Raw genomic sequence first — 15,486 nt, 5'->3', positions numbered from 1 at the left:
AACAGGACACAGGAAATATAAGTGTTTATTGGTGATCTACTTGCTCTCACATTGCTTAGACGTCATGCATTAACACTGGTCTCCTATCACTGCCATTCCTCACCCTCAAAATATGGAGAATTGGGAGTTAAACTAGAACTGATTGTATTTTTTAAGTCTTGTTTTCATTCCTAGATCCCGTTTGGACCATTTATTGACCAAGTATCGAAGTGTGATTTTTTTTTTTCAGTTTTCTCATAACAAGCCATGATAATGTGTTACTCAACTGATAAGATGGGTTTGTGTGTGTGTGTTTCAAGCATTTCTGAGAAGTGAATGATTCATCAGCAGCATTTTCAGACAATAAGGACTACAGTTTATCCTAACAAAGCTCTCTTGAGTTTTCGGTACTTATGTGCTGGAGTTGGAGGAAGATGTGAAGTTTTCACAATTAAATCCTCAGAAATTCAGATATTTCATTAGATGATCATCTGTTGGTGACTGGAGTGTAATTTCAGCTTCAGGAGCTAGTAAAAGAATTTTTCAACATATGACACTCATAATAACTGGTACATAATTGTCAAAAAGAAATCCTCAGTAAATGACTCAAATGTAACAAAATACGCTTTTATTTCTTCACTACGGAAGGTTACTAATCACTGCATCACTTGGGTGCACCGATGACAGCTCTGACAGGTTAACAATAGTCCAGGAAAATTCAGTTGCTTAGTTACATTTTGGGAAGCAAATCCACCAACAGATGTGGGTAGCAATGCTTATACCTATATGATTCTGCGCCCAGTGATTATGTAACCTCTGGATACATCAGAGGGAGGATGGAGAATCAAGGAAGCAGTTGCTCTTTCCATAAGGAGCGGCTTAGTGACACAGCACGCTTTTTAGAGAGGGGGATGCTCTGAGAAAATGAGGGAGGCTTGTCTGTGAGAGTAGGTTTTATCTGAGGCAAAGTTTAGAGGCCAACAAGCGTCGTAGAAAGGAAAGCATTTCTAGAATTTAGATGTGCTTTTTAAAAATAATTCTTTCATTTTTTAGAATAACTCTTTAATTCACAAAAGAAGGTGACCAATGCGGTGGAACGACCAGCGCTTCAGTTGGTGTATAAACCCAGCTGTCATGGTGATTCCCTGCTTTATAAGCCATTTGTCCCCAACAAGTTCCACAAAACCCCTGTGTGTCAATGACATCATAATATACAAAACATTAGTAATGATGAGTTCCCTAGGGATTGTCATTGAGATTAAATAACTCAAGGGTATGAACTATCCACCTCAATATCTGGCAATAATAGGAACTGAGTAATTGTAGACTTTTGTCTTTAAGTGTCTTCATCTCTTATAAGTCCTAAAGGAGCAGATATGGGTCAATATGATGGATGAGGTAACACCACAGTTCACTGAAAAATAACAAGCTCTTTATTCATCTCAATTCAGCAATTATTAATATTTCTTGAGTATCTACTACACGCTGCCCACTGAGGGGATAAAATGATAAATCAAAGATTGCTCTTTAGTTTCTGGAAAATGAAATTCAAAATCAATTAAAAAACACAGCCATATGAGCCATTGAGAAATGCCTTGCAAGGTAAGGGGACTGATTTTAAGCATATATTGAGAATTCACACAGATTGACTGATTCAGTGAAAACACCGGGCCACCTTAAATTATCTCCCTTTGGCAATATTTATTTGTGGAATTGCAGGGGTACTAGCCAGCTTGACAGTATTCCCTCAGACCGATTTTCTTTGTTTAGTTCCTGTGTTAGTCTGTCAATCCTGCTGTAACAGAGTACTGTGAACTGAATGGCTTATAAACAACAGAAGTTAGTGTCTCAGTTCTGGATTCTGAGAAGTGCAAGGTCAAGGCTCCGCTTCAGCGTCTGGGCAGAGCCCACTTCCTGGTTTGTTAAGAACAGGCAAATTTTTTTTTTTTTTTTTTTTTTTGCTGTATCCTCAAGTGGTGGAAGAGGTGAAAGATCTCTCTGTATAAGGAGAGATCCCTTATATTAGCTCCCTTTATAAGGCTCTAATGCCCTTCACAAAGCCTCCACCCTCATGACCAACTCATTTTCCAAAGGCCCACTTCTTAATACCATCACACTGGGGGTCAGGATCCTTTTTTTTTTTTTTAATTGAAGTATAGTTGATTTACAATGTTTTGTTGATTACTGTGGTACAGCAAAGTGATTCAGTAATATTTACATAGACATATACATGTTACTTTCCATTATGGCTTATCATAGGATATTGATTATAGTTCCCTATGCTATATGGTAGGAGTGGCTTCCCAGGTGCTCAGTGGTTAAAAAATCCACCTGTCAATGCAGGAGACACAGGAAATGTGGATTCAATCCCTCGGTTGGGAAGATCCCTTGGAGTAAGAAATGACAACCCACTCCGGTACTCTTGCCTAGAAAATTCCATGGACAGAGAAACCTGGTGGGCTACCGTCCATGGGGTCACAAAAAGTTGGACACGACTGCCTGTACGCACACTATACCGTAGGATATTATCACTTATCCATTCTACATGTAAAGCTTACATCTGCTAATCCCAACTTCCCAGCCCATCACTTCCTCAGCCTCTTTCTCCTCTGCAACCACCAGTCTATTCTCTATGTTTGTGATCCTGTTTCTTCTTCAAAACCAGATCTATTTGTGTCATATTTTAGATTTCCACATATAATGGATATTGCATACTATTTGTCTTTATCTGACTTACTTCACTTAATGCAATAATCTCTAGTTCCATCCATGTTGCTGCAGATGACATGCTCTCATTCTTTTTCGTGACTGAGTAATATTCCTTTGTGTATATGTACCCCATATTCTTTTGAGGGGGTAGGATCTTAATATATGAATTTCTGTTTCATTGCACCTTCCACATCATGGACGTTCAGTCCATAACAGAGAACATTCCTTTCTCTTTCCAAATCAGTTTGCGTGGCCGTGTGGAAGAACCACCACATGAGGACGGTGACCAATTACTTCATTGTCAACCTTTCTCTGGCTGATGTGCTTGTGACCATCACCTGCCTTCCAGCCACGTTAGTTGTGGACATTACTGAGACCTGGTTCTTCGGACAGTCCCTCTGTAAAGTGATTCCTTATTTACAGGTAAATGCTTTGCATACTTTTGGGGGGTCAAACACAAAAACTACCCAAAAATGCATAATCATTTTCATTTATAGCCGTGGCTCATTAGTAAATACTTAGTGCATTAAGAGAGAAATTGGCAAACTTAAGGAAAGTAATACTAGAAACTTTTTGGGTAAACAAGGTAAGTTCTGGGTTAAAAAAGTGTCAGAATCCTGTGCTGCATAAACCTTTTGCTTCTTTGATCTCTAATTGTCTGATTATAAATTAAAGAACTTGAACCCTCAATGATGAGGTTATCCCAATCCAAATAATTGAGTATTGTTTTTATAAGTAGTCTCATTTACTTCTGAGAAATCAAGAGCTATATTGTCAAAGCAGTACAGGGAACATGTTTTAGTTTAGGTTTGAATTAAACTGCCATATTTGGAACCTCTATTCTGCCATTCACTGATTGTATACCATTGAGCCAAATACACAAGCTCTTTAAGATTCATTTATTTTAAAAGATTAATAATTTCAATTATAAATATGTCTTGTGGTTGTTGTGCTCAACTACTTAGATAACTGTATGACCATTTGGCACAGATATTAGTCTCTGGAAGACCCTGGCCTTATAAAAACAGTGTGTTCTCAATAAACATCTGTCATCATCATTATCACTAGTGTTCTGTTGTTCAGCTATGAAATCCACTTTTCTACAACTAGTTGCTCTATAACAAGTTAAGAACAAATACTTCCAGAGAACACTTTTCTGATTGATATTCTGATATCTCTGAAATCCTTAAAAATTTTCCCAAACTGGTGTTCATAGCCACAGTTCTAAAAGACCTGGGTTTCCTTTAGCAATTGGACAGTGAGTGAAATGCTGGCCACTCCCCTCTAGTTCCCATGACCACCCTCCACAATCTAGTTCTTATTCTATCTGGCCTCCAAGATGATATCATAACATTTGGAGGAAATGACAATATGCACCCAATGATGACAAACTGAGGCAAGAAGAATCTAAACACAGACCTTACACTCTTCAGAAAAATTGACCGAAAATGGGTCATAGACCCAAATGTAAAATGCAAAGCTACAAAACTCTTAGAAGATAACTTAGAAGAAACTCCAAATGGCCTTGAGTATTTTGATGACTTTTTAGATGTGACAACAAAGATGTGCTTCTTGAAATAAATCATTGATAAGCTGACTTCATTAACATTAAAAACTTCTGCTCTGCAAAATTCAGTGTAAACAGAATGAGAAGGCAAAGCACAAACTGGGAGAAAATATTTGCCAAAGATATGTCTAATACGTGACTGCAGTCTAAAATAAGGGCTTCCCAGGTGGCTCAGTGGTAAAGAATCTGCTTACCATGCCGGAGACATGGGTTTGATCCCTGGGTTGGGAAAAAATGCTGGAGAAGGAAATGATAACCCACTACAGTATTCTTGACTGGGAAATCTCCATGGACAGAAGAGCCTGGTGGGCTACAGTCCATGGGGTTGCAAAAGAAGCAGACATGACTTAGGGACTAAACAACAACAACAATATCTGAAATATACAAAGAGTTGTTAAAACTAAGCAATCTGAAAGCAAACAACCCAAGTAAAACATAGACAAAAGACATTAACTACATCTTACTAAAGAAGATACACAAATGGCAAAGAAACATGAAAAGATGTCCTTCATCACATTTCATCAGTGAACTGCAAATTAAAATAATGAAATATCACTACATACTGACTAGAACGGTCAAACTATGAAACTCTGACAACAACAAAAGCTGGCAAGGATGTGCAGCAACAGGAACTCTCATTCATTGCTGGTGAGGATAATGAAAAATGTTACAGCCATTTTGGAAGACTGATTTTTTTTTTTTTTTAACAAACAGTCCCAATATATGTTCCAGCAATTGCATTCCTTGATACTTACCTCTCAAAAGTTGAAAATTTACATACACAGAAAAACTCTCATGCAGCTTTATCCATGATGACCAAAACTTTGAGGTAACTAAGATGTCCTTCAGTAGATGAATAGATAAACTAATTGGAGTACAACCAGATAATAGAATATTATTCAGTGATGAAACGAAATGAGTTGTCAAGACATGTTCAGTTCCGTTCAGTTGCTCAGTCATGTCTAACTCTTTGCAATCCCATGGACTGCAGCACTCTAGGCTTCTCTGTCCATCACCAACTCCCAGAGCTTGTTCAAACTCATGTCCATCAAGTCGGTGATGCAATCCAATCATCTCATCGTCTGTTGTCCCCTTCTCCTCCTGCATTCAATCTTTCTCAGCATCAGGGTCTTTTCCAATGAGTCAGTTCTCATCAGGTGGCCAAAGTGTTGGCGTTTTGGCTTCAGCATCAGTCCTTCCTTCCAATGAATATTCAGGACTGATTTCTTTAAGGATTAACTGGTTGGATCTCCTTGTAGTCCAAAGGACTCTCAAGAGTCTCCCCCAACACCATGGTTCAAAAGCATCAATTCCTCGGCACTCAGCTTTCTCTATAGTCCAACTCTCACATCCATACATGACTGCTGGAAAAACCATAGCTTCGACTAGATGGACCTTTGCTGGCAAAGTAATGTCTCTGCTTTTTAATACACTGTCTAGGTTGGTCATAGTTTTTCTTCTAAGGAGCAAGCGTCTTTTAATTTCATGGCAGTCACCATCTGCAGTGATTTTGGAGCCCAAGAAAATAAAGTCACTGTTTCCATTGTTTCCCCATATATTTGCCAAGAAGTGATGGGACCAGATGTCATGATCTTAGTTTTCTGAATGTTGAGTTTTAAGCCAATTTTTTCATTCTCCTCTTTTGCTTTCATCACGAGGCTTGTTAGTTCCACTTCCCTTTCTGCCATAACGGAGATATCATCTGCATATCTGAGGATATTGATATTTCTCCTGGCAATATTGATCCCAGTGTATGCTTCATCCTACAAGCCTTCCCAGGTGGTGCCAGTGGGTAAAGAATCTTTTTGCTAATGCAGTAGATACAAGAGATGGGAGTTTGAATCATGGATTGGGAAGATCCCCTGGAATAGGAAATGGCAACCCACTCCAATATTCTTGCCTGGAAGATTCCAGGGACAGAGGAGCCTGGCTATGGAGCTGCAACAAGTGGGTAGCCTACCCCTCTTCCAAGGGGACTTCCTGGCCCAGGAATTGAACCAGGGTCTCTCCTTCATTGCAGGCAGATTCTTTACCAGATTGAAAGAATACTACTACCTGAGAATATTACTACCCAGGAAGTCCTATAGGAGCAGCGAACTGCTTTTTCAGAGTGACTTTTTCAATATAACTGAAGAGGCTCTGCACAGGAAAAGAACAAAAGTCTACTGAGATTTGGGTGATGGGTGTTCAGTAGGCGGATGGTCTCCCTCTTTCTCTCGGTCACACTTTCCTACATTCCAGTCTATTAGTGCCTAGCATCCAAACGTGCAGTTTGGCAGAATTTCCATTTCTACTTGCAGTGGATCTCTGGGGCTGTCTGTCACATCTCTATGCCAGCATGAAACTGACTCCTCTTCCGGAGAAAACTCCCACATTGACCTGACCACCGGGTGCTCATAGGACAAATGCCAGATAAAGCACCAACAGCAAAAGAAAGCTCACATCACCTCACTGTGCTCCACTCAGTGTTCACGATTCACACTACATTCATTTCTGAAATGGTTTATACTATCAGCTTGGTTTGATCTACTGTCAAAATCTCAATGAAAAAGGCACCCAGAAGTGCTCTCCTACAAGTGTAAAGCAACCACAGAACTCTCACTTATAATCACTTATGATAAGGTGAAATTGTGTATCACCTTTGAGAAAATTATGTACACTGGATTCTAATTGTATACTACAGTATATTATACACCAGCAAATACAGTAGTCAAACAACGACTGTTAAATCACTGATGCCTAAGGGTTCATCCAATGGATTATACCGTTAGATTATCCAAACCAGCATGTTCTCTCGTGGGAAGGCACTGCACCCTACCTCACCATTGGCACTGGACAGCCATCTCTCAAGCGCACTGATTGGAACTGATTATTGCAAGCAGTTGAAGGAACTCCTAGAAATGACTTCAGAATTTGAATCACATTACTTCTATCCCATTCACCCATGTTGATTAGAATTTATGAAAAGCAAGATACTAAGCCTTGTTGAGAACTTTTTGTTTCTAATCGCTAGAGAGGATAAATATAGCCCTGACTCAGTAGTACGAAAGGTCAGCTGTGTAGAGCTAGATGACCACCACTCTATCCCCAGGTTGGCAAGAGTTTGGAAGGGCTCTGGGTTCTCGACACATTCTCAAGGAGAAATAGAGGTTGAGCAAAGAGTAGACACTGGAGAAAGGTGTGAACGTCCCCTAAGGCAGTGCCAAGGAATTTCCAGGTGCCATCAACAAGGTGGAATCAAGATTGCCAGGAGAAATATCAACAGACTCAGATATGCAAATGATACAACTCCAATGGCAGAAAGTGAAGAGGAGCTAAAGATCCTCTTGATGAGGGTGAAAGAGGAGAGTGAAAAAGCTGGCTTGAAACTCAACACTAAAAAAAAATAAATAAAACAAGATCATCACTTCATGGCAAATGGAAGAGGGAAAGGGGGAAGCAGTGTTAAGTTTTCTTTTCTTGGGCCTCAAAAGTCACTGCAGATGGTGACTGCAGCCATGAAATTTAAAGACGCTTGCTCAATGGAAGGAAAGCTATGACAAGCCTAGACAGCATATTAAAAAGCAGAAATGTTACTTTGCCAACAAAGGTCTGTCTAGTCAAAGCTATGGTTTTTTTTCCGGTAGTTAATTATGGATGTGAAAGCTGGACAATGCAAAAGGCTGAGCACCAAAAATTGATGCCTTCAAACTCTGGTGCTAGAAAAGACTCTTGAAAGTCCCTTGGACTGCAAGGAAATCAAGCTAGTCAATCCTAAAGGAAATCAACCATGAGGATTCACTGGAAGGACTGATGGTAAAGCTGAAGCTCCAATATTTTGACCACCTCATACAAAGAGTCAACTCATTAGAAAGGACCCTGATGCTGGGAGAGGTTGAAGGCAGGAGAAAGGGACAACAGGGGACGAGATGGTTGGATGGCATCACCAATTCAATGGCCATGAATTTGAGCAAGCTCCAGGAGATGGTGAAGGACAGGGAAGCCTGGCATTCTGCAGACCATGGGGTTGCAAAGAGTCAGACCCGACTGAGCAACTGAACAGCAACAAATCAACCAACAGAAACCTACTCTGATAGAGTTCATCCCTTTCAAATTAAAGTTGAAATTAACCCCCAAGAACTTAGAACAGTTTACATCTTTACTTGTAATTTCTATAACTAGTCTTCACTGTAAAGCAGTCTGCTCCAATTAGAAGTTAGAACTCTAAGCTCGAGAATAGAAGAAAATACAAAGAGTATAATCACCATCACCACTGCCATCATCATAGCAAGGAATAACAAACACTTATCATTTATACACCGGGCCCAGATTAGGCATTTCACACGTGGACTGACTCTTCTTCCAACAAGTCCGCAGTGGCTCTGATTATCATGCAAGTTTACTGTTGAGAAAATTGAGGCATAGCATAAGTAACTCACCCAAGACCTCACATTTAGCAAGTGCCATGTGCTGCATCCCAGGAAACTTGGTTGCGGAATTGATTTCAACTGTACTCTGTCATCTTTTCTAACGAGAATCAAAAGAATCAGAGTTGGCAAGATCTTATTGTCAATTTTACTCATTTAATAGGAAAAAAATATACACATTTGCCAACAATTGTTAAGTAGGTGACCCACATTGTGCAGCTAGCTGGGAGGAGAGGAGAATGGCTATGTGATCCTGATGCTTAGCCCAGAACCTCTCCTCCTCTTCTGGACCAGCATGTACATCCCTCTCCGTCATCTGTACCTATAGTCAATGCAACAACAAGCAAGGTCCTGATGTAAGAAGAGACACCCTCCCATTCACGTATTATAGGGTCAATACAACTAGGACACAAAAATAGAGAAAGATAACTCTGCCACGTAATAAACACACGAAGCACTGTGCCAGGGACTGTCTTGCACAGTCGCTCCTGCCATTGGTTTTTGTTCCACAGAGAAGATAAACCATACGTTAATGAATTAAACATGCTGTAAGTGTTGAAAAGAAAGTTAATAGAAATCTGTAAATATATATATATATATATATTTACACAGAAAGGAGAATGAGGCTTCTTTTTAAAGAGAGGGTTTTAAGAGAATTGATTTTGTCAACCAATGGTCTGATCATATATTTACACAGAAAGGAGAATGAGGCTTCTTTTTAAAGAGAGGGTTTTAAGAGAATTGATTTTGTCAACCAATGGTCTGATCATTCAGTATAGAATGCACTAAATATAGTTAAATAAACTTGGGGCTTCCCAGGTTTCGTCAGTGGTAAAGAACCCACCTGTCAATGCAGTAGACTTAACAGATGCAGGTTTGATCCCAGGGTTGGGAAGATCCCCTGGAGGAGGGCCTGGCAACCCACTCCAGCATTCTTGCCTGGCAAATCCCATGGACAGAGGAGCCTGGGGGGCTATAGTCTATAGCGTTGCACAGAGTAGGACACGACTGAAGTGAGCTGGCATGGCACAGCAATGATATAAACTGATCATGGGGGATGGGCATATATGACATGTTTCTTTACTATTTTCTCAAAGTTCCAAGCTAAATGTGTGATGCCATTAGTTATATAGAAATCTGGATTAGGTAAACCTATTTGAATTTTAGAGGTAGGTTGCTTATTCCAGCAATGAGCAAACTATGGCAAGGAGATCCATATAGAAGATTACCTTTCATCACAACTCATGCATTTGCATGTTGAAAATGAACTGATATACGAATAACCTTGGTTATTTAAAAATAAGAAATGAGATACCAATCATTCCAAAATGCTAATTAAATGCAATTGCAATCAAATTCTTGTATGTTAATTTAAAAGAAAGTCATGTCATCATATTATTGTGTATAAGTAAAAGAAAAATTTCCAGTTCAGACTGCTACTGCTAAGTCACTTCAGTCATGTCTGACTCTGTGCAACTCCACAGACAGCAGCCCACCAGGCTCCCCCGTCTCTGGGATTCTCCAGGCAAGAACACTGGAGTGGGCTGCCATTTCCTTCTCCAATACATGAAAGTGAAAAATGAAAGTGAAGTTGCTCAGTCATGTCTGACTCTTCATGACCCCATGGACTGTAGCCTACCAGGCTCCTCTGTCCATGGGATTTTCCAGGCAAGAGTACTGGAGTGGGGTGCCATCTATGAACATATATATTTTTACCTTTGAAGATAAGATTTACCTTATCAATGGAAAAATGCCAAAACAAAATCATGTTTATCTTTATTCAAAGAATGTCATATAAATCAAAACACTAGGCATAAAAAAAGAGGCAGCTTCTCAAGTGGTACTAGTGGTAAAGAGCCCTCCTGCCACTGTTGAAGAAGACTTGAGTTCAAATCCAGGATCCCCCGGAAGCATTCTTGCCTGGAGAATTCCATGAACAGAGGAGCCTAGTGGGCTACAGTCCATGGGGTTGCAAAGAGTTGGAGTTGACCAAAGCAACTTAGCACTCAGTCACAGTATGTACTTTTATATTTAATGGGAAGGAGGTAATTCTTTTTCTTGATACATTTCTCTTATTATTTGTAGCCACTTTTTTTTTTCATTTTTTTAAATAGAAGCACTTGAATGAAATGTCTTTTGACAACTTTGAATCTGGTTTTCCATGTGCCTACCCTTCTGAAATAGTACAAATATTGAGAGACATCCATGTAACAGCTGGCGCTTTCCTGTACTACCCTCCTTCTCTCTTTAGACCGTGTCGGTGTCTGTGTCTGTCCTCACGCTGAGCTGCATTGCCTTGGACCGGTGGTATGCTATCTGCCACCCTCTGATGTTTAAGAGCACAGCCAAGCGGGCCCGGAACAGCATCGTCATCATCTGGATCGTGTCCTGCGTCATCATGATCCCTCAGGCCATCGTCATGGAGTGCAGCACCATGCTGCCCGGTTTAGCCAATAAAACTGCTCTCTTTACCGTCTGTGATGAGCGCTGGGGAGGCAAGTCCAGTGTGGTCCTTATATTGATATGACGGCTGTGAATTGGAAATCTGATTTGCATAACGCTTGTAAAGCTGGCCTTCTTCATTAGTATCGTTTTGCAAAAACATGAAGAATCAAGTTGAAATTCAAAACGATTTCACAGAATCCCTCCACCCATTTTGAACCTTTAGATGCACGACTATCTAGCTGTTGTATTATTCAGCTGGTGACTATGAACTTTTCTTAGGTTTTCTAAAACATCGAAAGGACTCATTTATAATAACCCAAATATATATTTTGAAATTTTAGCATTTTATAACATGGTAGAACATTATATTTCCGCAGGTGTCGGATTCCCTAATGGGGCTTCAAATGCAACTGAATTTTTTATGTTAAAGTCATGTTCAGCCTGGAAACACGACTGTCTTGTCTATTGACCTATGTTGATCTTTGAGTCAACCAGCTAAATGTGCTTTCTCTATTCATAATACAGTAAATTGATAAATTTTACCACTGACATAATTATTTTCTGATTTCAAAGTTATACTAATCATGGAATTATGATCCTACTTGGTTTCCCATCTGACATGGTCAGTAGTTAAATTTAAACAATCGGAAGATGGAGGTGTTACGTTCCTTTGGTTCAGAACTCTCAGCAACAGTCTGAGTTCTGCAACAGTCTGAGTTCTGTAACAGTAGAACCACTTTTATTGGTGCCTGATGATGGCACGAATCTGGACAGAGCAAAGAATGAAAGAAAATAAAATAATGTTGCATTTCCCAGCACTGTCTACAAAATTATAACATAAAATTTAAAGAAAACAATCTATTCTCCTCTGGTTAAGTATATTACAATGGCTCATATTTAGACACTGTAAATATTAGGAAAGCATTTGTCCATTGGAAAGATGTATCAATAGAAGCAGTGTACCCCAAGGATGGCTGGCTCATGGACTTCTGATTTTCAAGTATCTAAATCTCTGAATTCATGTTAACTCCTAACTTGGTACTTTATTGGAACCCTGAAAAGAGAAAAAATCAGGGACTGAAAAATTAGGCATATATTTTCACTGCAGCAAAATAAAACTCAAAAAATATTGCAATTACTCCATATATTATCCAAAGACTTATAATAAGCAAAATTTCAAAATCTGCATTATCTTTTATTCCAGATATTAAATGCCACTTTATAAAATTTAGTTTTTCCCTTCATTTCTAACATTGCAACTCTTTTGCTCTATTTCTTTCTGGATCTTCTTTGGTTTTTCATGAGTTTCCTTATTAACAATGCAGACAAAAACAAAATGAGTGGAAAGTTCCAAAATGATAGAAATATTTCTTAAGTGGTTTTGGTCCCATTTATTTAATGTTCAAACAACATCTTGAGTACTTAGGATATGCCAAAAATTGTGCCAACCTGAAGAGTAATAGACTCTGCCTAAGGGAACACGTTGTATATACTGAGGCTGAAAGGCAAATAAATAAAGTCTTATAGTGTGATTAGTATTTTAATATACTTAGATATAAAGTGCTAGGAGCACAAATTAGAGGACAGACTCAGTCCTGGCCATTTGAACAAAGTTTACAAGCAGCTGCTAACACTTCAGCAAAGCATTAAAGATGAACAGGGAGGAAACTCAGGGGGCAGTTCATTTACTCAGAGTTTGAGCTCTGGTCACTTAGGATGAACTTGTTTTGCCTCTTGATTTGGCTATGTTTTAATGTTTAAATGGGGCTTCCTTGGTGGTTCAGACAGTAAAGAATCTGTCTGCAATGCGGGAGACCCAGATTCAATCCCTAGGTTGGGAATATCCCCTAGAGAAGGGAATGGCTACCCACTCCAGTCTTGCCCAGAGATTCTCATGAACAGAGGACCCAAGAGTCAGACCACACTGCAGATGGTGGATGAGCAACTAACGCTTTCACTTTCTTTATAATGTTTAAATATCTCAATTATTTTTCAGTTTAAGACTAAAAATGTGGAGATTCACTAGCATGAGTGTGATTCTCTCTCAGTGCACAATTTAATAATTTGGTTGATTAAATGACTATAACCTATCCCTTTAAAAACTGAGCAAAGATTTTCCAGACAGGGAAGAGGGGAAAGGGAAAAACTGAGGGTGTCCTAGGAAGTGGGAAAACCCACACAATGGGCACCACCCCTTGAAGAAGAAAGTAAGAGAGTTCAAACTTATAGTTTCTGGATTGCAGGGGTAGACAGTCTAAAGAATTGTGTTTGGGGAAAGGTAGGCTGGGGACCAACTGTGACATATCTCTTAGGTAATTCCTATACAATGAGTTCTATTTGGAAAAGAGTTTAAAGATCTCTTGATTGGAGTAATTTAGTTAATCATGATGAAATTGAACCATAAATTAAATTAATTGTTCAATATTATGAAGCAAACAAGCACAATTTTTTTCTTATGTTCTTTTATTATTTTTCAAATTTAAATTTATTTATTTTAATTGGAGGCTAATTAATTTACAATATTGTATTGGTTCTGCCACACATCAACATGAATCCACCATGGGCATACACGTGTTCCCCATCCTGAAGCCCCCTCCCACTTCCTTCCCTGTACCATCCCTCTAGGTCATCCCAGTGTACCAGCCCCAAGGATCCTGTATCGAACCTGGACTGGAGATCCGTTTCTTATGATATTATACATGTTTCCATGCCATTCCCCCAAATCATCTCACCCTCTCCCTTTCCCACAGAGTCCAAAAGACTGTTCTATACATCTTGTATCTTTTGCTGTCTCGCATACAGGGTTATCGTTACCATCTTTCTAAATTCCATATATATGGGTTAGTATACTCTATTGGTGTTTTTATTTCTGGCTTACTTCACGCTGTATAAGGCAAAGTAATACTGTATTGAGTTGATCGTCCACAAAAGCAAGCAATGAAAGATATTATATTAGTTTTTCATACATTAAATGAAATCAATATAACTTTATGTTTTTAAGAAGTGTATGAAAAATACAAAGTAGGTTCTTATCATTCTGCTCATCAGACATCTAGTTTATTATAACGATTTTTGCATAGCATAAGTTTTGTTAATATAAGATTTGTATGTCTACATTTCTTTTCTTTTTTAAATTAATTAATTAATCTATTTATTTTTGGCTTCACTGGGTCTTTGTTGCCACCAGGGCTTCATCTAGTTGCTGTGAGCAGGGGCTACTCTCAAATTACAGTGCAAGGACTTCTCACTGCAGTGGCTTCTCTTGTTGCAGAGCATGGGCTTCTAGAGTCCATGGACTTCAGTAGATGCGGTTCATGAGCTTTGGATTTAGAGCACAGCTTAGTAGCTGTGGCTCATGGGCTTAGTTGCCAGCAGCATGTGGAATCCTCCTGGACCAGATTCAAACTTGTGTCCCCTGCATTGGCAGGCAAACTCTCAAGCACAAGACTACCAAAGAAGTCCCTGTAACTCTATGTTTAACTTAAAATTTTTAAGCTTGGACAAAAATATGTGATAGTCAGAAGCTAAAGTCACCAAAAGGGTTCAAACCTGGGTTCGATCTTTGGGTCAGAAGATCCCCTGGAGAAGGGAAAGGATAACCACTCCAATATTCTTATCTGGGAAATACCACTGACATAGGAGACTGGTGGGCTACAGTCCATGGGGTTGTAAGGCTAAAGGTCAGCTTTCATTCCAGTCCCAAAGAAAGGCAATGCCAAAGGATGTTCAAACTACCACATAATTACACTCATTTCACACACTAGCAAAGTAATGCTCAAAATTCTTCAAACTAGGCTTAAACAGTACGTGAACTGAGAACTTCCAGATGTTCAAGCTGGATTTAGAAAAAGCAGAGAAACCAGAGATCAAATTGCCAACATCCACTGGATCATAGAAAAGGCAAGAGATTTCCAGAAAACCATCTACTTCTGCTTCATTGACTGTCTTAAAAGACTTTGATTGTGTGGATCACCACAAACTGTGGAAAATTCTTCAAGAGATGGGAATACCAGACCACGTGACCTGCCTCCTGAGAAACCTATATGCAGGTCAAGAAGCAACAGTTAGAACCAGATATAGAAAAATGAATTGCTTCCAAATTGGGAAAGGAGTATGTCAAGGCTGCGTATTGTCACCCTGCTTATTCAACTTACATGCGGAGTACATCATGAGAAACACTGGGCTAAATGAAGCACAAACTGGAATCAAGATTGCCGAGAGAAATATCAATAATCTCAGACCTGCAGATGACACCACCCTGACAGAAAGTGAGGAGGAACTAAAGCCTATTTATGAAAGTGAAAGAGGAGAGTGAAAAAGCTGACTTAAAACTCAACATTCAGAAAACTAAAATCATGGCAACTGGTCCCATCATTTTAT

The 15,486-nt window shown here is 39.3% G+C and overlaps 1 protein-coding gene across 1 annotated transcript in view; it reads left to right on the top strand.

Moving 5' to 3' along the window:
* Positions 1 to 2,938: 2,938 nt before the first annotated feature.
* The window catches only part of HCRTR2 (hypocretin receptor 2), a 37,417-nt gene continuing 24,869 nt past the window's right edge, over positions 2,939 to 15,486 (top strand). The window contains exons 1-2 of the mRNA XM_060403559.1: positions 2,939 to 3,111; positions 10,913 to 11,156. Coding sequence (XP_060259542.1) covers positions 2,962 to 3,111; positions 10,913 to 11,156 — 394 coding nt within the window. The 5' untranslated portion in view covers positions 2,939 to 2,961. The remainder of the gene's footprint in view (positions 3,112 to 10,912; positions 11,157 to 15,486) is intronic.

Source organism: Ovis aries, chromosome 20 (genome assembly GCF_016772045.2).
Source record: "Ovis aries strain OAR_USU_Benz2616 breed Rambouillet chromosome 20, ARS-UI_Ramb_v3.0, whole genome shotgun sequence".
Classification (NCBI taxonomy): domain Eukaryota; kingdom Metazoa; phylum Chordata; class Mammalia; order Artiodactyla; family Bovidae; genus Ovis; species Ovis aries.
This window is presented reverse-complemented; position numbering and strand designations above follow the sequence as displayed.